General features: G+C 41.6%; 1 protein-coding gene across 1 annotated transcript in view; it reads left to right on the top strand.

Annotated features, from left to right (window-relative positions):
• Positions 1-24,723, top strand: part of LOC105476109 (phosphatidylserine synthase 1) — a 72,200-nt gene that overhangs the window by 2,152 nt on the left and 45,325 nt on the right. Inside the window, exons 2-4 of the mRNA XM_011731772.3 lie at positions 9,314-9,405; positions 20,379-20,423; positions 23,304-23,428. Coding sequence (XP_011730074.1) covers positions 9,314-9,405; positions 20,379-20,423; positions 23,304-23,428 — 262 coding nt within the window. The remainder of the gene's footprint in view (positions 1-9,313; positions 9,406-20,378; positions 20,424-23,303; positions 23,429-24,723) is intronic.

Genomic DNA, 24,723 nt, shown 5'->3' with positions numbered 1-24,723 from the left:
ATAAGACCAGACCTTTCCACAGTAACTGACCAGACATATTTCTAGCTTTGGAGAGAAATTAGTCATGTCCCTAACTATGGTTACTTTCAAATACTTCATTATGTTGCCTGATTTTATCTCTTAATAGCTGTGTGGCCACATACTTTTGCTAGGCCTCAGTTTCCTTATCTATGTGTAAAATGAAAATATCAATACATTAATCTGTCAGGATTATCTGTCATGAGGATTAAGTTCATCTTTTTAGATAATCTGTGTTTAGCTCAGTGCATGGGAAGTATTAAGTGCTTAATAAACATTAGTGGTTATTATGATGTGATTTCATTGTATGCTACTGTCTTCTAAGTTATATTTGTTATTGAATGAGGATGTCATATGCTCTGTAATTGAGAAGGATAAAAGCATTGGAAAAATGGACATTAGGTAACATACATACCTGTTTCATGTTAGCTTCAGTTTAATTTCATCTTATGTGTGGGTTTGAAATAATGAAATTAGTGAGGGAGTTTCTCTGGAAATTAGAAAAATAATTATGGTATTTTGTTTTAAATAATGATTCTAGGTCCTTAAATAGATTTCTCTTCCTCTATTCTGATATAAAAAGTCACATTCTTCTGAAATTTCTTTTTACATCATATTCTGTCAAGGCAGTCAATAAATTGCAGCAGTGAAAGTATAAGAATTGAATATGAATTTTAACAGCTTGTCCAAAATAATAGAAGAACCATAATCTGAACCTCAGACTGTGGCTTCGTCCAAAAATGTTAACAATTTTATTTCTTCCACTAATTTCATAAAGAGACAGAAATCACATAATGAATTAATAACAAGTTTCACTTTATATAAAATCATAAGCACCATTAATAGAGTTAGTACTTACTCAATCTTACTCATTTTTTGTAATGATTTGTGACTCTTAAGTGGGGCATTACAATAATAGCTCTATCTTCCTCCATAAAGATGGAAAGTAACGACTTCTTAAATGAGAATTTATCCTATGCTCTTTTGTAATGATTAACTCCAGTACCTTATATTTATTTTATAAGGATTTTAGTTGGACAATTGTTCAGTGCAATTCTTTCAGTAAAACTTAAAAAATATGTCTTAAAGTTTGTTTTGCGAAGACTAGTTGTCTAAGAGAACAAGGAGATAGGATACTTTTGGGATGTCATATAACAAGTATGTGAGAAACAGTGCTTGGTACTGTCTCATGCTTCAGAAATCCAGCAAGAATTAAAGATTACAGAGGATTATACCTTGCACTGAAGTCTGAGACAAGTGTGGATTTGTCAAGTAATTCTTTTGTTAGATGGCCCTTAGGCCAATTCCCTGTTAAACCACAGTGTTTAAATCTCCTGTCTTTATCACCATCATTAAAAGTAAAGTTAGATACTACCTAATCATTTTCCTATTTGAAAAAGCTCATTTCTAGCCTGGGCAACATGGTGAAACCCTATCTCTACAAACAAAACAAAACAAAACAAAAATTAGCTGGGTGTAGTGGCATGCACCTGGAGGCTGAGGTAAGAGGATCACCTGAGCCTAGGAGGCAGAGGTTGCAGTGAGCTGTGATCATGCCACCATACTCCAGCCTCTACCCTACTCACTCAACAGAGTGAGACTCTGTCTCAAAAGAAAACCAAAAACTTATTTTCCCACATTTTAGAATAAGTACGCTGGGCACAATGGCTTACACCGGTAATCCTAGCACTTTGGGAAGCCAAAGTCGGAGGATTGCTTGAGGCCAAGAGTCCAAGATCAACCTGGCTAACATAGCAAGACCCCATCTCTATTAAAACATAAATAGTATTTTTATAAATAAATGCTTATGCATATGTCTTAGAAGTTTATTAGCCAAAGTAGGGCAAGGAAACGTTTTGTCTCAAGCTCAGAGTATAATAATTACCTTTAAGATACCCTCATATTTACTCTGCATTCAGATGTTGGTAAACTTGGAAATACTGAATGCCTTTAGTTTGAAAAACTCAAGCTTTAGATTTAGAAAACACCAGAATCTATTAATTCACATTCAAAGAAGCCCACCTCTCCTTAAGAGGCACCTGCCATTAAACAGTAGAATCAGCCTTTGTTAGCACTTGTCCAACAAAAATGGTTACTTACCTAGAGGAGATTGCCTTTCTGCGGATTTGGGTACTTAAGTGATCATCAATTTGTCTATGCTTCATTTCTCCTCGATTTAGAACTAAGGAGACAGACAAGGACAGGGAAATGGACAGACAGACCGATTGATTGATTGATTGATTGATTGATTTGTTAATAATGATATTTACTTAATTTCCCTTATTGGCTTTGGAAATCCAGTTCACCATCATATCATTGGGGCGTACTTCTGGCCACCTGTATTGCATTGCTTATGGATACTTGCTAGCCTTCCCTGTTCTTTCCCTCTTGACCACATAAATTACCAGTAGAAAATGTCCCCTGATACTGCTGATTCAGTTGTTTTGATCCTGTTTCCTTTGTATACATCATGTTCCTTCTCTCCCAGCAACAAAAGCCCTGCATGCCCTTGTTCCCTGACACTAGCAATGTTAAGTGCTAACTAGCCATTATGGGCTAGGATTAAACCAGCCCTGGAGGTGAACATTGTGTCAGGTTGCACCTGAGGTCCAGTTATCAATGATTGTTAACATTTCTTTTCCCTGGTTACTATTTGAATTAAATTTTTTATTGAATTTAATGTTTTATATTTTTTCTTATACTTGTTTCCAGAGTTTTATGTCCATAATACAATTTCTAATTTATTAAAGGGGGGGGAAATGTGCCATATATTTCTTTGGGGTCTTCTGCAGTGAATGGGTACTTGGGTGACTTAAATATTTATTTGGCTTAGATGATGCCTCAGCCCACAGAGATTATATACCTAGGAACTGCTGCCTTTCAGACTCCTCTTTAGTAAGCAGCCTTAATTCAAGTTCATCTGTTGTGAATAAACTGTGTTTAGCATTTTAGATGTAGTTCTATTACCAGATAGAACACAATTTATCTTGTGACATCATTCCTATTGCCCCAGATTTCTGTAGAGAAGTTACAGTTTTTTAGTCTTAACTAATCCCAAAACCAGGACTAGTCCAGTCAGTCTGCACTGCTTCCTCAGCCCTGGCATCCCATTTACTTCAATTCAACAGTTCATAGTCCTCGTTGCTTCTAGCCTAGGTTTCTCCCAACCTGGAGTTCACCATCTGGTTTATCTTCAGCAGGTCTGATTGGGCCTTTACAGCTTTCGGGACTGTTCTCTTTCCATTCCCAAGCCTTTGCTCAGCAAACTCCCAACCCTTTGGGATAGCTGACTCCCAGGCCCTGGCTCCCCCTCCCTCCAGTGCTGCCCCTGTGATCTTTTTAGAGAAAATCATGGTCCCATCTTTCCCTGTTTAAAATTCTCCTTTATCCAATAAATACTTTAAAACATATCACCTTTCTCCTGCTTTAATTGATAACTTAGCTGTAATTCTTCACAAGGATTGTGACTTTCCATAAAATGAAATTAGTATGGTATGAAAGATAACACCAAAGCTAGTTGACATTGGTATTTCAGTAGATGCCTGTCACCTGTAAGAAAGTACTAGCTGGACTCCAGGGTCCTTTGTAATGGAGTAAGTCTACTTTCCCACCTGTTTCCCTCCCTCCATACACAGCACACCCAACACCCAACACCCAACATGCCCTGACAGCTCACGTGTCCCACACATAGGCAGGGCTGCCATCTCTCGGACTGGAAGGCACCTCCCGCCACCTCCTGCCTACACATGATGCCACCCTTGGTGTCCTTCACAATCCATTTGGATGGTTCCCCTCCAAGATACCTTTCTCAATTGTTCCAAGAAGCACAGAGAAAGAAATGTTTATGTCCTTCCAAATACTTATTATTGTATCTCACATGTCATAATATTTGTTTCTGTGTCAGCTTCTTGAGGCCAGTTATCTTAATCATCCCAGGATACATATCTAGTAAATGCTGAATGAATGGAATGCATGAAATCATTTATTCAATAAGAACTTTAGAATCATCTTTTCCTTTAGTTGATATCTCACCCATAATTCTTAATGAGGATCATAACTTTCTATAAAATAGATGAATGTGGTATTAAAGGTAATACCTAAGCTACTTAACATTGGTCTACCGTGTAACCTGGGATTAAACTTTTTATTGGGAAAGATGATCCTTAACAGTGACTTATCTAAATATGAACTTGTAGGTCTTTATTTCAAGGACTCATATTAAGGGTAATGCGGGAGAAGATGGGAGGAGGAGAGGGACAATTAACCTAGAAGCCTTAGGAATCATAATAAAGGTTAGACATTCCTGGCTGTCTGACCCCAGGGAGAAAGACTTGTCTAAAAGATTGTAGGCAAGTGAATGGAGTTTGCTTTGGTTTCTTGAAGTTACCACTCCTCTGGTCAAATTCCTGTACTCAAATATTAAATTGAGACAGAATCAGAGTTGGAGTCCAGAAATTCTTTGGAGTGCACACTTTTTTTTTTTTTTTTAACTCGGGGCTTTCCTGACACTTTTCCTGCTGTTAAGACGTTGTCTCTTTGGGTAGTTCCCTATCCTAGCGGAAACGATGCTCTGCAGAAGAAGCCAAGGTGTTTGAAAACTTGTCGGGCTTTTAGATATTTGCTGATGGTCTCAATAGCCCTGTGTAGCCAACACTCTGCAAGGGGAGAGGGAAGTCGCTGCCAGTGGACCCTGTGGGTCAGGCTGAGACTCCCCGTTCATGTTACCTGAGTCACTGGCCTACTCTGCCATATCATCTTGCTCATTCTTACCACCTACTATGGCAAGTGGATGCCTGCTGTGTGCCAGGGCATTGTGCCAGGCACTAGAGCTACCTTGGGGAAATGAGGTGGGACTTGTGCCCTAGGGAGCTTTCTTACTTTAAACTGTACATTTGGTATTTTCACAATATGTGGTCGGTGCTATGCTGGAGCATCTCCTAAGTTTAGCAGACAGCGAGGAAGACTTTGCCTCCCTAAGCTTGTCTGTTTGTGTCCCTATTGGAGAATGTATAATAGCAGTCTTGACCTAGAGCCAACATTCCAGAAGCCTTCATACCTACTTCCACTCTGCCTCTATTTGTGTGTGACTGTGGGCAAGATAAACCAAGAGCTTAATTTTCCTCATCCTTCAAGCAAAGATAATATTTGCTCTGCCTTCCCTCACAGAACTCTGGAGCAGTTAAATAAAATACCAGCTGTGAAAGTTCTTTGGAGTGCTCAGGGCACTGCAGACTGGGGCATTTTGTTGTTAGTAGCTGCAGTAGACCCAGGAAAGAAGTCAAGGAAGTGTCACACACAGCATCACAATGGAAAGCTTTGAGTCTTCTTATTTTTTGTTGCTGTGAACTGAAATATCTTAGCTGAGCAAGAACCCTTGGACCAGGAGGAGTCGAGATGAGGTTTGGGCAGCCCAGAGCACAAGTCATGATCTCTCCTGAGAAGCAGGAACCACACTGCAGCCTCACAAAGCCGTAGGAGACAGTTACAACCCCACCAAGGGGCCAATCACAGGTGAATACCCGGGCTTTTTTGAGGTCTGTCAGAGACAGTTCCTATATATGAAAACCATTTCCTTCAGGGCAAGGCTATACTAAGATAATGTCTCATTGTCCTTTTTTATCTTGATCCACTCAAGAATAAGGGCCATGTCTCTTCATCTCCGACCTCAAAGAGTCCCTACCCAATGATAGGCATTAATTTGATGAAGGAATGAGTGGACATAAATGAAGGGCATTTAAACATTGTGAACTCATGATAATAATGGACACTTCCTCTGTGCCAGGAACTGTTTTAAGTGCTTTACACGTTTTCAGTTATTTAATCCTCACACAACCCTATGAGGTAGAACTATTACCATCCTCTGTTTACTGAGGAGTAAACTGGGGCACTGAGAGGTTAAGTAATCTGCCCAGGGTCACACAGCTGGTGGTCTGGCCCCAGCCTGTACCAGTCACTGCACTGTATGGTCTCCTGTAGGGGAAAGAGCTTGTACTTTGGGGCCAGGCCCTATCGGTAAAATGCAGATTATGATCATTTCCTGCTTTAGAGTGTTACGAAGATTCAGAGGGTTAACATGCAAAGCCACTAGAATATAGTGGCCGTCCATGGATACTAGATCTTGTCCCTCATTTGGGGTCCACTCATCTGGACTCTGCAGCCAAGTTCTGTTTCATGATTAACTATGGAAACCTCAGCATGTGGTTGAATCTCTGGATTATTCGGGGTTCAGAGAGGAGGGACTCACAGCAGACCTTACAGAATGGCCCTGTGTGCTCAGGTTGCCCTGTGGCCAGAGGGGAGTTTGGCGTCCTCACCTGTCAGGGATTCTGTTCTTTTTGTGCACCACCACCACAGACTGGTAAGGGGCTATTCTAGATGAGGTGGGGACACCCTCTCTGCTCTCAAAACTCACAGTAGAGTGTGACACTGGGGCGTCTAGTCCGATAGGACTCACATAGCTTCGTAAACTCACTCTCCTATCTCCTAATCTTTGATTGCGGAAGTTTGATCTTCCCATACTGCGTATTTTCAGTTTATCCAAAGACCTCACTGTCTTTCATTAATACATTTTTTTCCTAATTAGACAAATATAAAACTGCCAACTTTTCAGACCCAACTGCTATTTTATTCCATTTAATCAACAGTTTCCCCCCTCTGAAACTAGGCCATCCATTTGATCCTCTTTTTCTAATGAAATGGCTCAAAATTTACAAAACTGCCATTTCATTGGTTTTATATCCTAATGTATTACCCATTTAGTTATAAATTTAGTGCTGATGTACATTTTCAAGCATTTTGATTGGTAGATAATTTTAAATAGAGACGAATTTACTGATTTGCCATAGCCATTTATTTGTGGTTAATAATAACCCATTAATTAAAATTTTAATTAATGTTTTCAAAAAGAATGATGTATTCACATCGCTTGAAATCCAAGATACATCAAAGGGTATGTGGTGAATACCTCTCTCCATACTTCTCCCCAACCCCTCATTTTTCCTCTTTGGAGAAAACGAGTGTCACCATTTTTTGGGTGGATTTCCAGTGACATCCTATGCAGGTATAAGCATACATTATAAGCTACATACCCATGCACATTCCCCCACCTTGTTTTGCACAAGTAGTTGCTTATTATACCCACTATTCTGCAATTTGCTTTATTTACTTAATGACATCTTTTAAATTATTATGAATCAGTTGATTCTTAAAAAGCTTCCTTGTTTTTTTTAATGGCTGCCTAGCTTTCCATTGCAAGACTGGACTGTAATTTCTTTACTTAATCTCTTTTTGGTGGACATTTTGACTGCTTCCAACTTTTTAAGAATACATGTAATGCCATAGTGCACAATCTGGGATATATGTCATTTTTGCATGAATGAGAGTTTATCTAAAGAATAAATACCCGAAAGTAAAATTGCTGAGTCACAGAGTATATGCATTTGTAGACTTAAAATATTGGCAAATTGCCTCCATAAAGACGATTTATTTATACTGCTACCAGCAATATATGAGCATATGCCTATTTTCCTATTTTTTCATCTCCTCCCCAGCTCAGTCATTAAAGGTTTACCTTTATCAATAAGGTAGATTTTAAAAACAGGCTCTGTTTTAACTTACCATGAGTGAGGCTGACCATCTTTTCACTTCTCAGAGCCTTAGATTTTTTACTCTGTGAACAAACTCTTCATCCCCTTTGCCTGAACTCTTCATGTCCTTTGCCCGTTTTTCAATAAGGTAGGCTTTTAAAATAGTCTCTATTTTAACTTACCATGAGTGAGGTTGACCATCTTTTCACTTCTGAGAGCGTTAGATTTTTGACTCTGTGAACAAACTCTTCATATCCTTTGCCCGTTTTTCAATAAGGTAGACTTTTAAAACGGTGTCTATTTTAACTTACCGTGAGTGAGGCTGACCATCTTTTCACTTCTGAGAGCGTTAGATTTTTTACTCTCTGGACAAACTCTTCATATGCTTTGCCCGTTTTTCTATTTAGACTTTTTTACTTTGTAAACAAACTTCATATCCTTTGCCCGTTTTTCTGTTTGTTTTTCTGTGTTCATTTGTTGTTCTTCCTGTTAGTTGATTTTGAGGAAAATGCTTTGCATATTAAGGAAATTAGTCTTTTGTCTTGATATGAGTTATAAATTTTTTCCCCCAAGTTTACCTCTTTTCCTTTGATTTTGTTACAGATTTGTTTGCCATGTGAATTTACCACTTCATGATTGTTGATTGCTTTGTTTTGAGGTTCATTTGTTTTTTTTTTAATTCTCCAATTTCTTCCAGTATTTTTTTGAATCTTTATTTTTTTGAATCTTTAATTTTAATTTTTTGAATCTTCCAGAATATATTTATTATAAAATATGAGTTACAATCAACCTTCTTTTCCTATGCAAGAGTTGTTAATTTCAACCTTGCTTTTAATTTGTAACCTACATATTGTGTGTCCTGTAAATGTCTCTTATACCAACCCTGTGCCTCTTCTAACATAAGTCAGGCTGATTTAGGGTGACAGATCATATTTTCATGAGACAGCTTGGCTTGGGGGAACAATCATTATCTTCAGTGTCTAGCAGACCTGGTTTTGAATGCCAGCTTAGCAACATCTTACCTACACAACCTCAGACAAGTTACTTAATCTTTCTGAACTTTTGCAACCTCATTTTGTAAAATGTGGTTGATACGACTTCATTTTGCAAACTTGTGATCATTAGAGATAATGTTTATAAACTGCCTGGTCAGTGCCAGGCACACAGTGGATAGATAAATGGGAGCTATTACTGTTGTCATCATCATTCCCAATGTCAATAATATGATATCAGTCTGAATGAGGACATTGTGTCCCCTCAGTGTGCAGCCATTCTTAAGTAAAAATTGGTGTTCCTGGAAATTGGATGTTGGGCCTCCCTACCTAAGCCAGAGGCATCATAAGTACCCTTGTAAAGATCAGGCTGGCATTTTGAGGGCCACATTTATAACCTCTGGGCAGATATTCAATTGTTAGGTGTCTATTAAAAGTGCACTTCACTGGAAGGTAAAGTGTGTCTGATTATGTAGTCTGGTTTTATAATTAGGTCTATGAAATTAGCAGTCAGCATTAGTTTGTTAGTTCCTTTTTGGACATATAATGATCTAAGAAGTACTGTATGATCTGTATAATCTCTTATTTCAGAACCTAAGTTCAATCCTGTCATACATGTAGCAGTCCCCTAGTTTTTAGAACATGGAAGTCTTCCTTCCTCTAGGTTTTCTATTTGGATCTGAAAGTAAATGCTCAATGTTGTTTTTCTATTTTCAGGGATGACTCTGTTCCAGAAGACAACATCTGGAGAGGCATCCTCTCTGTTATTTTCTTCTTTCTTATCATCAGTGTGTTAGCTTTCCCCAATGGTAAGTAATGTCATGCATTACCACATTTCTCCTATATATTGTACCTTTCTGTTTTTTTTGAGATGTGAGTCGTCTAGAAGATGGAGTAAAGAAATAATCTGAGTTTTGAGTAGTGGTTAGGGGCACAGGCTCTGGAGGCAGACTGCCCATTCTGCCACTTCCTAGCCCCAGGGAAGCCTCCCAAGAGTGCTGACAATGCTTCAGTTTCTTCTATAAAATGGAGATAACAGATAGGTACGGTTGTGAGGGTTAAATAAATGGGTGCACATTAAACACTATGAACATGACTGACAAATTATAAGCTCTCAATAAATGTGGTTCTTTTTGTTGCTGTTTTTGTTATTATCAGTTGGGTCATAAAATACTCCATTACTGCTGAGTTCTTCTTTTTTGCTAAGGACAGGGTCGATGCTGTAATGAGTATTACTTAAATAAGTTGTCCCAAGTGATCTTTTATCACCATAAGCTTTGCTGATTATGCATTTAGGATATGAATTTTCATCAGCAGGAAAAAAAGACAAGGATTACTATGAATTTTACCCCTATCATGATTATGGAGTGAGTGAAGCAAAGCTTTTGTTTAAAAACCAAGTTTGGTGTTCTGCCATGCTCACAATTCATCCCTTTCCTCTGAATTCTTCCTTAAAAGTTGCTTTCTTTTTTCTTATTCCCTTTCAGTAACTTCCTACTAGAATATTCTCTACTTGTTCTCCATAGCCATTTCTAAACACTCACTCTTGTCTTATATATATATATATATATATATTTTTTAACACCTATGACATTTGGAAATTGTTCCAGTCTTTCTTAAGGGTTATTCTCCATGGGCCGGCCCTACTCGGGTTTTTTTTTTTTTTTTTTTTTTTTCAGACGGAGTCTCGCTCTGCCACCCAGGCTGGAGTGCAGTGGCCAGATCTCGGCTCACTGCAAGCTCCACATCCCGGGTTCACGCCATTCTCCTGCCTCAGCCTCCCGAGTATCTGGGACTACAGGCGCCCGCCACCTCGCCCGGCTAGTTTTTTGTATTTTTTAGTAGAGACGGGGTTTCACCGTGTCAGCCAGGATGGTCTCGATCTCCTGACCTCATGATCTGCCCGTCTCGGCCTCCCAAAGTGCTGGGATTACAGGCTTGAGCCACCGCGCCCGGCCCCTACTCGGGTTTTAAATATCATGCTTTAAGATGCATTTCTTCTGTAACTGTTCATGCTATTCAGTAGGCTATAATGTGTAATATAAGAAGCTCATTGTGAATGTTATCAGATGCTACCTGGAAATGTTCCATGTCAAGGCCTTCAGGCTTCCTAAGATGGTGGCAGTGGAATTTTATCCTGTTTTTTTTGAGATACAAGTCATCTAGAAGATAGAGTAAAAACAACAGCCAGGCGCGGTGGCTCACGTCTGTAATCCCAGCACTTTGGGAGGCCGAGGTGGGTGGATCACCTGAGGTCGGGAGTTTGAGACCAGCCTGACCAACATGGAGAAACCCCGCCTCTATTAAAAATATAAAATTAGCCAGGTGTGATGACACATACCTGTAATCCCAGCTACTCAGGAGGCTGAGGCAGGAGAATCATTTGAACCCGGGAGGCAGAGGTTGCAGTGAGCCGAGATCACGCCATTGCACTCCAGTCTGGGAACAAGGGTGAAACTCCGTCTCAAAATAATAATAATAATACTAATAATAATGCGAGTTTTCCATCGTAATTATGAACATGGACTCTGGAGGCAGACTTATATGTAGCACTGTGTTTACAAGAACATAGTGGTTTTAGTATGTAGCAGACTAGCATAATAATCATGCTGTTAAAACCATGACTCTGAATCCCTCAGAGAATGAATTGTTCTACATAGCCAGGTTATTTGGGAGCTGAGTTTAGCTCTCCAGCCACTCAAGCTTTTAAGTTAAAAAGAATTTTCTAATGAAAATCTGCGTACCTTATGCAGATATGTCAAATGTAGTTTGGCTTTTCCGTAAGGATTGATGGTGCTGGTAATGCACAGTTATCAGGGTATGAAGACAAGTTGTGCATAATATGGGTAAGTCATGGAATAAAGGGGTGTTGACCCTGCTGTAGAATTTTTAGTTTTTTTTTTTTATTTTTAGAGATGGAGTCTTGCTCTGTTTCTCAGGCTGGAGTGCAATAGCTATTCACAAGTGTGATTATAGTGCACTACATCCTCAAACTCCTGGGCTCAAGCAATCCTTCTGCCTCAGCCTCCTGAGTAGCTGGGACTGCAGGGATACACCACCACACCCAGTTATGTTTTTATATTTTTTGTAGATAGTGATGGGGTCTCACTATGTTGCCCAGACTGGTCTTAAACTCTTGGCATCAGGCAATCCTCCATCCTTAGCCGCCTAAGTAGCTGGGATTCCTGCTATCAAATTTGCTGAAAAAAATCCCTGATGTCAAACAGCTTTTTGGCTATTTGCCAACTTTCCCTTCCCTCTTGTTGAATTTTAGGTTGGAGGAGTGCTTGGGTGTTATGTAGACCCTCCTCTCCTTCAAGAGTGCCATATTGTATATGGCATAAGTGGCCAGCCAAGGGTGGGTTCCCTGAGCTCTGGACCCTGGCCTTTCCATACAAAGGTGACCTAAGAATACAACTCAAAGCAAGGATATGGCGAACTCTATCTCAGGTTCCATACCAACACAAGGCTGACCACCACCAAAGCAGACATTTGGAGCCTCTGAAACGTGACTAGGTGACTATTCAGATGGTAGTGACAGTTTATTCCCCTTCCCCTCAGCCATTCTGCCTTCTGTATCCTGTGATCTGCTGCCTCCTTCTTTGTCATCACTCAATGCCATGACCATTATTGGTCTGTGCCCTCTATTCCTACTTTTCTTTTATTTCTCTTATGTCCTCTGTCCTGTCTTTTTGTTCCCTTATCAGTCAATCAGAGCATGATACATGCATATGTCCTCAGGAAACTGATCAGTGCAAAGGTATCAGGTCTGTTCTTTAAGTCTTCAGCTTTCCTTGACCTGTGTTATTTGTTGCTTAGTTCTCAAGGGTTACTTTTTCATGGCTTTGAAGGTTTCTTTTTGGCTCCTTTTAAAAATTTTGCTGTTTCTGAGCCCAGAGCTGTTTTAGAAGTGTGAGGATTCAAAAAGAGTAGTCTCTCAATAGCTGTGATTTTACAGCCGTCCCTTCTCTAAGTCCTTAGCAGGAGCTGAGTATTGGGGCTTCATTAGCAGATGTTTTTCTTGAGGTACAAAAGGCACTGAAGGTTAAGGGGATTAAATCTATTTGATGTAACACTTTGTGTGATTTCTTCTGGCTTTGCCCCTCTGTTCCCCAATGAAGTCCTCTAATCTTCAAAGTTGACTTTACTTTACCTGCTCAATCTCTCGTTGTGGGACTGTGCTTTTGTTTTGATTCTGGAAAGATAAAACTGAAGCTCGATTTTCTTATCCTGGCTGCATAGACTTTACGATACACACAAAGGGAGGAGGAGCCACAGAGCTCATTTAGTTTAGTCAGCTCGGTTTACCAGTGAGAAGGCTGAAACATGCCACTATGTCCCCCAGCCTTTGATGTCAGCCTGCTGGCAGGGCACGAGCTGTGCATTTTCCTTCCGCGGTGCTGCTCTGGTCATATCTCATATTAGGTCTACTGTGGTATGCTTTATCTCTGACTTTCTCCATAATATGTTTCTGTCTCCTCCTGTTTCTCTTTTTTTCTGTCAGTCTCTGGTTTGTCTTTTCCCCCAGGGTGGGGTCTTAGTTGGCCTGGATGTAGCATGCTTTGCATCCCACAAAGGAGGTGGGTGGTGACTGAGTCGATGCTCCGTTGCCCGTGTGTTGTCTGTGACTGGCAGGAGCTGACACATTGATCTAAGCCTTCCTACTGTATCCTGTTTCTACTCTATTTCTGCCCTACCATCCTTTCTTTTCCTCCCGGGCACCTACGCGCGCGTGCGCGCACACACACACACATACACACACACACACCATTCACCGAAAGGCAGACCATGCCAACAATAAGCTTTCAGATGGGTATAGAAGATATAAACAAGGAGGATGGCAGTTCAGTGTCCTGTGCAGGAGGGATTGGGACATTAGTCAGTAAAAGGAGGACTTGGATTCTCTTGAAGCCATGTATACATAGCAAACATACTGTGTTTACCTCGTTTGTTTTCTAAAGATCTGTTTATTCACACCTTACCTAAGAGTAGTAAAACTAACTTTTCCACATGAAAGAATGTTACTGAATATTTTCAAATTAGGGATGGCTTTGGAAGGTGCCAGTGGAGATGGTGGGGATTAGGGAGGGCCCTGGGCAGGGTGCCTGTGAGGTATGTGGCCTCCCCTGTTGGAGCCCGCTCTCAGGCCACAGGCCTCCCCAGGAGCCCATGCCGAGCGGCTGCCTCTGTGACTGGAGCATACGTGCCCCTTCTCACTCAGTCTTGTCCCCTTATTTTCCATTCTCCCCACCCTTGGCACATATTCTCAACTCAAGTGATGAAAATGAATGGGAGAAATGGAGCCCAAACGTGCCCTCTCCTTCACAGACAGTTTTGGGGAAGTGCCTGCAGTGGATAGCATGCCCGGAACAATTTTTTGGCAACTTGAAATGCATTTATCCTTGACCTGGTAAATGCTGCCCTGCATGGCTGTATATAGGCCAAAAGTGGCTTGTGTCCATTTGTCTCATCAAGTATGTGTGAGTTCATATATGTTATCTATGTGGTAGACTTGCTCAGCTCCTACAGGAAGGGAGCCTTGTGATTCTTTTTGTAGAGTCTAAATAACAAAGAAGGCCCTTGACTTTCTCCATAGGGTTTTATAATAGGATGCTTTTGGCTACAAGTGATAGAAAATGCATTTCAAAATGGCTTAAACACTAAGGAAATTCGTTATTTTCTTACATAACAAGACGTTCTGAGATAGGGTGGTTGGCAAGCTGACTAATTCAGCAGCTCAGTGACCTGTGAAGAGCCAGCTTCTTTACCCCTTTCTGTTCTGCCGTCTTCTAGTCTGCAGTCTGCCCTGCTGGCCTTGAGATAGCTCCTGCAGTGCCAGCCATATAGTGGCAGGCAGTGGCCAGCAGATGAAGAGATCATCTCGTCTTGTTTGTCTTTACTTGAGTGGAGACCCCTTTTCTAGCCATCCTCCAGCACACTTACATGTCTTTGACTAGGATTGGGCCACATGTCTCTTCTCAATCTGTTCCAGGGACAGAAATTTATAGTGTTTAGAGGAGTAGATATTCAACAGATATTTGTTGGCTAGAAGAATGACAGGGGACTAGGATTATCTCTGCTGGTTTAGAATCCACCCCTGAGTTATATGGCAGAGGAGTGGACACTCAAACAAAATTGTGTGTCACAATCAACAGGGTGAGTGGCAGGATTAGGTCCCAGGGTGGTTCTTTCCTTCAGTCCCATAAGCAGATGTGGAGGGAGAGGGCTGGCAGTGAGAGCAGGGGAAGGAGAGGGTCTGATGTCCGCTTTTACACTTCTTCTCTCCTGCCCTCTTTGCCTCTTCAGTTGTCCTCTTCATTCTCTTTTGGCTTCCTTACAAAAATGTTTTAATTGCTACCTTCATCCCATTATAGCAACTGACACTCAAGTGTATGTGTAATTTTAACTATACCACCCTATCACTGGAGTGAAATTTAGAAACCTATTTGAGTCTCCAGTTGGCTGGAGATTTCTTTCAACAGGAGTCCTTCTGGTGTACATTTCCTGTTTCTGAGAACTCCCTTTAACTGTTGTTCATCCCCTTTCCACCTTGCCATGCCCCCGAAACTAGCCCAGCCTCATCTGTACTTCAAGTGCCTGGCCAGCAGTAACTTCTCATTAACATATGTTGAATTAAGTAATAAATCCACCTGGAAAAAGTTCACAGAACAAGCCCTCCTTTTTTTCCTTTTGTTGTCTGCAAGAGAAATACCACTCAGCACTTTTTTTTTTTGAGACAGAGTCTCACTATGTTGCCCAGGCTGGAGTGCAGTGGCGCGATCTCTGCTCACTGCACCCTCCACCTCCCAGGCTCAAGCGATTCTTGTGCCTCAGCCTCCTGAGTAGCTGGAATTACAGGTGCACGCCACCACGCCCAGCTAACTTTTTTGTGTGTTTTTAGTAGAGACAGGGTTTCACTATGTTGGCCAGGCTGGTCTCGAACTCCTGACCTCAGGTGATCCGCCTGCCTTGGCCTCCCAAAGTGCTGGGATTACAGGCATGAGCCACCGCACTCAGCTGCACTCAGCACTTTTTTAAGGTCTTTGAGGAGAGTGGAAAACTAGTATTTCTTGTTTTTCCTGAGTTTATCATTGTTTGTCCTTTGACTTCTCTTTGCTAAGATAATGGTAATCATGTCTCCTTGATGTTTAAAAGTGATCCAAAAGGTCACTATCTTCTAAATTTAAAAACAAAAACAAAAAGAGCTCCTTTCTCCTTCCATCCTGTGTCACCTGCTTTACTACTTTTTGTAAAAAAAAATTTTCCAGTCCGGTGCAGTGGCTCACACCTATAACCGGCACTTTGGGAGGCCAAGGCAGGTGGATCACTCGAGGTCAGGAGTTCAAGACCAGCCTGGCTAACACAGTGAAACCTCGTCTCTACTAAAAATACAAAAATTAGCCAGGTGGGGTGGCGCATACCTGTAATCCCAGCTGTTCAGGAGGCTGAAGCAGGAGAACTGCACGAACCCAGGAGGTGGAGGTTGCAGTGAGTTGAGATTGCGCCACTGCACTCCAGTGTGGGTGACAGAGCAATACTCCATCTCAAAAAAATAAATAAATAAATAAATAAATTTTCTTTTCCTTAAGTTTGAAAGTTGCTTAGAGATTATTTTTTTCACCTTCTCAAATTTCCCTCGAAGAACTCTAACTAATAATAATCAAAAGGAGAAGCTGACTAAGAGGGTCTGCCAGGAGGCCTCTGGCCTGAGGATACAAATGTTAGCTGTTGGACAGGCAGTGTCTGATTTTTATTAAAATAATTGTATTTCCCTAAGGTGAAGTCCTGTAAACTTAATTTTTTATAGGTATAACTGTTTCTGGTGAGTCAGGCAATGATCTTATTTTCTAATTTCTGATGTAGATTTTAAAATGCTAGCTCTTCTCATGATGAAGACATTTGGTTTCTATTTCTTTTGAAATTAATCTTGCTCTTAGTATCTGATTGAAAATGATGTATTTTAGGCCAGGCGTGGTGGCTGACACCTGTAATCTCAGCACTTTGGTAGGCTGAGGTAGGTGGATCACTTGAGGTCAGGCGTTTGAGACCAGCCTGGCCAACATGGTGAAACCTCGTCTCTACTAAAAATACAAAAATTAGCTGGGCGTGGTGGCGCGCACCTGTAATCCCAGCTACCAGGGAGGCTGAGGCAGGAGAATCACTTGAATCTGGGAGACGAAGCCTGCAGTGAGCTGAGATCGCACCACTGCACTCCAGCTGGGTGACAGGGTGAGACTCCGTCTCAAAAAAAAAAAAAAAAAGAAAAGAAAAAGAAAATGATGTAGTCTAGGTGGAAGGAACAATAAAGAAAATAAAACACATAGTTTTTAAATGTCCCTCATAAGAAAGCCAAAACCCAGCATTTGTTGCTGCACCACTGCCCTAAGAAGTCTTCCCCAATTCTCCAACATAAGCAAGAGAGTAAGTAACCACACCACAGATCCAAATTCTCCCAGGCAACCTTCATCAAATCGGATATAAAGCACAGATAAGGAGTAGGAACTCCTGTGGAAAGCAACCATGAGGCGGAGCCCTTCTAATAACCTCAAAACCATAACAATGGTCAGAGAAGAGAAGGAAGCCTGCCTTAACAAGACCACTGGGAAAGTAGTCAGTAGTCTGTTGAGAAACAAGATCTGTGAGGAAGGCATTGAAATGACATGAATGTTCATAGGATGCTACAGGTGGGGCTCATGCCAGGCAGGTGATGCTGTGGAAGGCGGGGCTCCTCCTCAGTTGTGTCCCTACCCCTGGCATATACACCCTTAGACTCTGCAAAGGTGACTTGACTGGAGTGGCCAGGTGCAGGTAACCTAGTGAGCATAAGTATCAGGATTTATAATCTAGAACACACCAGCCTCATCCTCGATTTTTTTTTTTTTTTGAAAAAGTAAAATGATACTTTTACTGCTGTCTGATGGTAAAGATTGCACTGTTAGTGTATAATGCTACGAAAATGTACTTTCTAAAATACCACTTTAAAAAATTCAGAGTTTTTTCCCAGGAGGCCATGGGCAGTTATGACAAGCCTCACATAAAGATTTGATGGTTGAAATCAAACCTAGACTGGGTTTTGAAGTTAGTTACTGAAAGGGTCACCTTACATTCCAGGGCCTTATCTCACCTTTTGTGGGCAAGAGTTACCAGTGGTTCCCACCTCACTGGATTAGGGTGGTCCCTGGCTTTTATCTTTAGAGCCATCAGTTCCCTGCCCTTTCCCTGGTCTTGCTTTTCCTGAGCCAGCTTATCAGTTCCACATTATGGTGAAACCTGTGCCATGCCTTTCCCCCTATTGCATCAGCTCTCAACACCCCTAGCTTGTTTCTTTCCCCTCGATCTCCTGGTTCTGAAACCAGTCCAGGCTCAACCCTCAGACACCCTCTCTAACCCTCTCCTCTTCCTGAGCTCACCTAGCTCTGTGAAAGTTCATAGGAAAGTCCCCAGGTGCTCCTTACGACTCAACCTGGTGACACAGGAGGCTCTGACGGAACTAAGGTAGATTCCATGAGCTGCATGACCTGGGGCAGGTTCCTCTGCCTCAGTATCCTTATCTGTAAAGTGGGAGTAATGATGACACCTTTGTCACTGAGTCCTTATGACACTGTGTGGGGGTGTCTCATTCCACAGCCTGGTGCATAGTAAGTGCTCAGAAAGGTACTGCTGACTCCTGTCATTATGATTGCTCTTGAGAATAACTTTATAGGATTTTTAAGTGCTGATTTTGTCACAAGCCAAATAATAGGTCATACAGTTTTAGAGTTGAACCTTATAAGAGGAAACTATACAGAAAATTAACATCCCATTTTATGTCTAAAAGGTTAATTTTATGTTGTTATTTGCAACATAAAAATGAAGTAATATTTGCAAGCCAGGAGGCCACCAAAATACAGAAGTCACTTACGGTGACAAGTCAAGAGCTATCACCTACCATGAGTAAAGAGGAGTATTTGGAAATGAAAATAACTGAAAAGATGACAGTTTTAGCCATGAGTTTCCCAATGACTTGACAAAAGGTGGTGGTTTCATATTACCTGGTGGGGGATCCTGGTTTATAACCTTCACTGTGACTTTCTGAGAAAGAAGCAGCTGATTTTGAAAAGGACTATAGGTATTCCTCACTGTCTGAGCCCTCACTATTAGAACTCAGAAATCAAACAGATTTAGATGAATTTTCAATAAACCCCTAACCATCTGAGTTCTCACTACCTGCCATCCAAAACGCAGGAACCAAACACATTTGGATAAAGCAGAGTCTCTCATGAACCAAACTCACCATCCGAAATGCCACCTAGGAACTGATAGATTTGAATGGTGGGGGGTACTTGTAACTGATTTTCGTAATAAGAACTTGACTCATCCAAAGAAAGTAGTTAAAATATGTTTCAGTGTGGTCTTTTTAAGAATATATAGATGATTTTAGAATGAATTCAGGAATAAAAATTACAGTGGAATATTTGCCTCAGATAGGATTCAAGATTGCAAGCAACAGAAGCTGACTGTGCTCATTAAAGAGCCTGTTAAAGACTAGGAGTGGCTCACAGTGTCATAGGCTTGCTTGGAAACCAGCCATAGTCTGAGCTTCCAGAAACAGGCACCACACCCAGAACTGTTCTAAGGAGGAAACCCCAGCGAGCGTGGGCTATGGTCTGCCCCAGTGTCACTTCTGCAATGGATTCTAAGGGAGTGCCACTTTGGATGGCCACCACCTGACTACTGCCCCTACTGGCCAGGGCTAGAGAAACAGAGAGAGGAGAGCTGTGCCTACTCCCTTCACTGTCACTAGCTCCTGAGGCCAACACTGGCATGAGTGCCACTGCAGACCGAGCCCTACCTGTAAAGAAGGCTGGGAAACAAGCTCTGGTGTCTCTCCTGGGGACACGGGATTCATAACGTTGGAAATTCTGCAAGTGTAGGAAGGCTGTTCAAAAGGCGTGAGCAGCCCCGCACAGAACAGGTACTCACCAGAATGGTGCTTTTCCATAGCTGTGAGGTGTAAGGTCAAGGCTCAGCTTGCTTTCTTCTCCCTCTTCTGCTTTTTACTGAAAAAAGAGAAAGTATTGGCGTATCACTTGTCGTAAGGGAAAGTTTTGTCCTATGAGACTTTTGTTTCAGTTGTGTGGAATCTGCTTGTGTCTGAACGGGATTGCCATGTCAGAGGTGTTTTGTCAGCACAAGTCATAATCAAAAGCCACACAGTGTTTCTTTTTCCTCTGTTATTTTTCAGTCTCTCTCTCTCTCTCTCTCTCTCTCTGTCTCTTTCTCTCTTTCTGTCTTTCTCTCTCTCTGTCTCTCTCCCGCACACACACATATGCACACACACACACGCAAACGCACGCACACAATGATGACTGTGTTGTCCAGAACCTCTTTCCCTGGAGCTCCTGGACAGCTGGGACATTTTACTTGTTAAGGTACAATATATGCCACAGACACTTAAGCCTGGCCTGGTGACCCACTCACTGTTACAACATTGTTTCCATGGGAAATTACGTTCTGACTTCTCAAGACAAAGCTTTAAAAAAATCTCTGTTGTGGGGAGTGGTGCCTGTGATGATTGTGGTGACAGTTGTTATAATGTGGAGAAGACATTTCAACCAAAATTTGACCTCAAAGTGTTTATGTGACAAAGAAAACAAAACAAAACCAAAAAAAAAAAAAAAAAACACTTTTAACAGTAGAGAGCTTTATCTTATTGTTATCTGTATGGAGATCAGCAGCACCTTAAGTTTTAGCCTTCTCTGAAACCAGTTCATTCTAATTTTATAATGTTATTTATCTGCAGGTCCTTTCACTCGACCTCATCCAGCCTTATGGCGAATGGTTTTTGGTGAGTTTCCATTAGCAGTGTAAAAGGATGTTCTATTTTTTTAATCTTTTTTTCTGTTAATCACTTTAAGACTTTTACTTGCCACTCTTAATAGTTAAAACTTTATTCTAGCTTTTTACTTTTTGATGTTCCTAATATACGTGGTTTCTTAAAATTATTTGACACAAAATGAAGTGTTGATGATGACTTAAATTCTCTTACACGTGAACTGTTTCAACTCCACATGCCTCCTTATGTTGCTGTCTCTTAATGTACACAGGATTTGACTTAAGCAAATATCTCTTGTTTTCCTTTGTGTGTTTTCATATTGGTTTTTACTAGTGCAAGCCCAAGTACCTACTATGAGCACATTTGTCTTGTGAGCATCTGGGAGGGAACGAAAACAAAGCAATTCAATTTCTTCAGTGTTATGAATGAGAGAGAACTCGGAAACAAAAAAAACTTCTGACAAAGAACCCTAATTTGAACTAAGGGTTACAAATAAGCATCTAAATATTGGATGTCTTATTTTTACTTGATTTTGTAGTCTAAATAGTGAAATCACCTAAATGGATTTAAAATGAATCTTCAGAACTTTGGATATTGGCTTCATCTGGCCTAAATAAGTCACCAAATGAATCATTTTAGGTTTGGTAAATGTAACCTTATGTAAAAATGTACAAGAACTCTAAGAAATTGCTATTTTGCTAAAGGCTGCCTATTGTTCTTTCAGTCTTCAGAGCTTCTAGGTAACTCTTAGTCTCTTTGAATTGATTGGTGAGCTTTTCACTCAGCAGCCATTCACTGAGTGTGCTGTGTAACAGGTGCTGCTCTGGGCCCTGAAGCTACCAGGGAAGACCAGACAGACAGGAGCCTGCCCTCAAGGAGCTGCCCTTCCACTTGGAGACAGAGGACAGTTAGTAAACAAACTACTACACAAATCAGTAATCAAAAAATATCACCTATCTGAAGTTATTAGGAAGCTAGTTAAGACCAGGGGAGGTGACAGGAGCTGGTGTCTGCTTTAGCTTGAGGAGTGATGGGAGGCCTGAGGGAGTGATGCCGAGTCTGAAACTATCATACAAAGAAACTATCATACAAAGCCTACAAAGATTCTGGGGGAGGAGAGCATCCCAGGCAAAGGGAAAAGCTGCTAAAATAGCCCACAGCTGGAAACCACTTCCAGGCCAGTGTGGCCCAAGCATAGTGAGCCCTGGGAGAAGAGTAGGAGAGAGCTCAGAGAGTCATCGGGCACAGATGTAATCATGGGGACTGTGGGCCAGGGTACAGAGCAGGGCAGGAAGGGCAGGGGGAAATCACGGGAGGGTTTTTCCCAGAGTGACCTGATTCCATTTACATTTTCAAAAAGATAGTCCTGGCTATGATATACATACCTATCATTGATTTAATAGTGCTGTTTGAAGTTATAAGTTATTTTCAGCTAGTTGGACACATCTGAATTCTTCCTATTTCAAATGATCTATGGTAGGTAATAAGCAGTTTTATTTCCTTCCTGAGAGCCTTTTGGGAGCATGGAGCCCTTTGAGAATCCAGTGAGACCTATAGATAGACCCATTCCCTATGTGTGCACCCATGGACATTTACCATGCACAGTTCTGCATATAGTGTCCAGGGCTTCACAGACCTCAAAGCCCAACCGAGAACTCCAGATTGAGAATCCCTGCACCACAGATTCTTTCTGTCCTAATGTAATTATTCAAGAGGACCATAATTATTAAAAAGTGTAGTGGGGGGCATTTGTGGTAAAAATTAGTAAAAAATGGGTGGTGCATAAGAGCAAATTGAAGGCAATTCTCATATCGACTTGCCTAAAAAATGTGCATTCCCTGGGCCCTAGGATGCACCATTATTGGCTGGCCACATACCACCCGGGCCTCCTTTGAGCTCCCTGAGGCCTGGAGAGGGGTGGCTGTTGGAAGGCCTGGCACTATAGCGCTTGCAGTGGATTTCATGCCAGCCACGGACGTGCTCTCCTCTGGAGTGGCTCACTGGAGATTAGCGCTGAGCCAAGTTTGGATGGACGCTGTGATTCAAGGTCATTTGTATCACAGTCTCTAAATGTCCCGCATAAACATTTTAATTCCAATGGGTTCAAGAGAAAGAGAAACCACAAAACCCCTGGTGATGGTTTCTGAAATCTCTCTAAAATGTATTGGACAGGTTTTTGCCTTCTAAAAGTGCATTGTTAACATTTCTTTTTTAAATTACACATAGTGATTATTAGGATAGCAATTATGAGATGACAGAACAATGAAATAATGCCTACAAGGGCTAATGTGGAGTGTAAGTCTCAAAGAAGTGGCCCTGGGCCACCTCTTGAACCTTACACCAGTAGTACTGTCCACACACAGCCTTGCCCTCCTCCAGTCCACTTAGTTGGCTTTTTAAAATGTTACCGAGATCATTTTATTTCTCCACTTAACTTACAATCAAATCTGAAACGTTGGCCGTGGCCTTTAAGCCCTGACTGTCACTTCAGGGCTGCCTTGCTCCATTCCCTTCTCTGCTAGTGCTCTAGCCACATATTGGGTCCTAGACATTTCTCTTTTCAGAAACCGACCTGCACACCGTTCTCTACCTGAATGTCGCGTGCGATCCTCACACTCACCCCACACACCCTTTGCCTCGCGGTCCTTCAAGTCTCAATCTAAGTTAGCATCAGTTTCTCAGAGATAGTTTTATGCACCCCTCTCAATCTGAATTAGGACTGTGTATCAGACTATCTCATCAAAGGAAATCCCAGATTATAAGAGGAGTCTTGACAGGCTGTGCTGCAATCTTAGTGTCTGGTTTTGGCAATGCCATTCGAGTCTAATGTGTAACGTGTGTGTCTGACTATTGGATCTCTTCTAAACTTCAGCATGTTTTTGTTTCTCTCAGGACTCAGTGTGCTCTACTTCCTGTTCCTGGTATTCCTACTCTTCCTGAATTTCGAGCAGGTTAAATCTCTCATGTATTGGCTAGATCCAAATCTTCGATATGCCACAAGGGAAGCAGATGTCATGGTATGTACTTGTCAGCGGCCCTTTGGAGAAACTGGTAGATTCTTTCTTGGGTGTAAGAGGTAGTAGACTTGACATTTTAAATTGTTCCTTCTCTATATTTCCTGTGTAGTTACCTAGAAACCAGGTCTTTGGGAGGGTTGTTGAGTTGCATGGTTGTCCACAGGTGATAGAGTCCAGGGAAAGGATATCCTCTCATTACGCAGACAGGTCTGTGAGGAAGAATATACACCTTATCGTCAGACAGCCTTGGGCGTGAATTCTGCCTCTGTTACTTGGTAGTTGTGGGACTTTGGGCAAAGTACTTGTTAGATTATTCCATTTTTTTGTAAGTTGAAATAGTAATACTTACTTGGGGGTTGTTGTGAAGTGAACAAAGTAGCATTATCTGTGAGCCCTATTGCGAGGTCTGCCATGGTGCCCCCAACACCCCAGGCTCTGGGTCACGGCGGCTGCCCCTGCACCCATCAGCCTCACCCTCAGCACCTGCACTCTCTGGCTCTGATGCCTTGGTCCTGCCCCACTGCTTGCCACAGAGAGGCCAGTTGTAATGATTTAGGCTATTTCATTTGTTACTATTATTTTTATTAAACCATACAAAAAAAATTTTATTCTTGGCTAAAAACGACTCTATTTTGGCTTTTACTGAAGAGACTAAATTATATGGGAAAAACCAACTATTTTTCTCTTCACTGACGGTGAACGCTTCTGTGACCAGATGTGTGGGTTTTTCCCACACCAACCAATTCTCCAACTTTCCTGACACCTGGAGTTAGCATCAGATCCCACTAGTTAAGGGCCCGTCCCATAAGACTGCCCACATTTCAGATGCCACTCGCAAGTCCAGGCTGTCATCTGTGCTTCTGACCAATAAGCTACAAATCAGGGGTTCCCACAATATCCTCCTTGTGCATGATCATTTGCTATGATGGCTCACAGAACTCAGGGAAATATTTAAGTTTGCCAGCTTATTGTAAAGGACATGGTACAGGATACAGGTGAACGGCCAGATGGAGAGGTACCTAGGGCGAGGTCCAGCAGAGTCCTGAGGACAGAAGCTTCTGTCTCTGTGGTGCTGGGGTATACCACCCTCCCAGCATGTGGTTGTGTTCACTAACCTGGAAACTCTGAACCTGAGAGTTCAGAGATTTTTATGGAGACTATCACATAGGCTTGAACTTTTTTTTTTTTTTTTTTTTTTTTTTGAGACAGAGTCTCACTCTGTTGCCTAGGCTGGAGTACAGTGGCATAATCTCGGCTCACTGCAGCCTCTGTCTCCCAGGTTCAAGCAATTTTCC

Source organism: Macaca nemestrina, chromosome 8 (assembly GCF_043159975.1).
Source record: "Macaca nemestrina isolate mMacNem1 chromosome 8, mMacNem.hap1, whole genome shotgun sequence".
NCBI classification, from domain to species: domain Eukaryota; kingdom Metazoa; phylum Chordata; class Mammalia; order Primates; family Cercopithecidae; genus Macaca; species Macaca nemestrina.
Note: the sequence above shows the minus strand (reverse complement) of the source record. Positions and strands in the feature narration are given on the sequence as shown.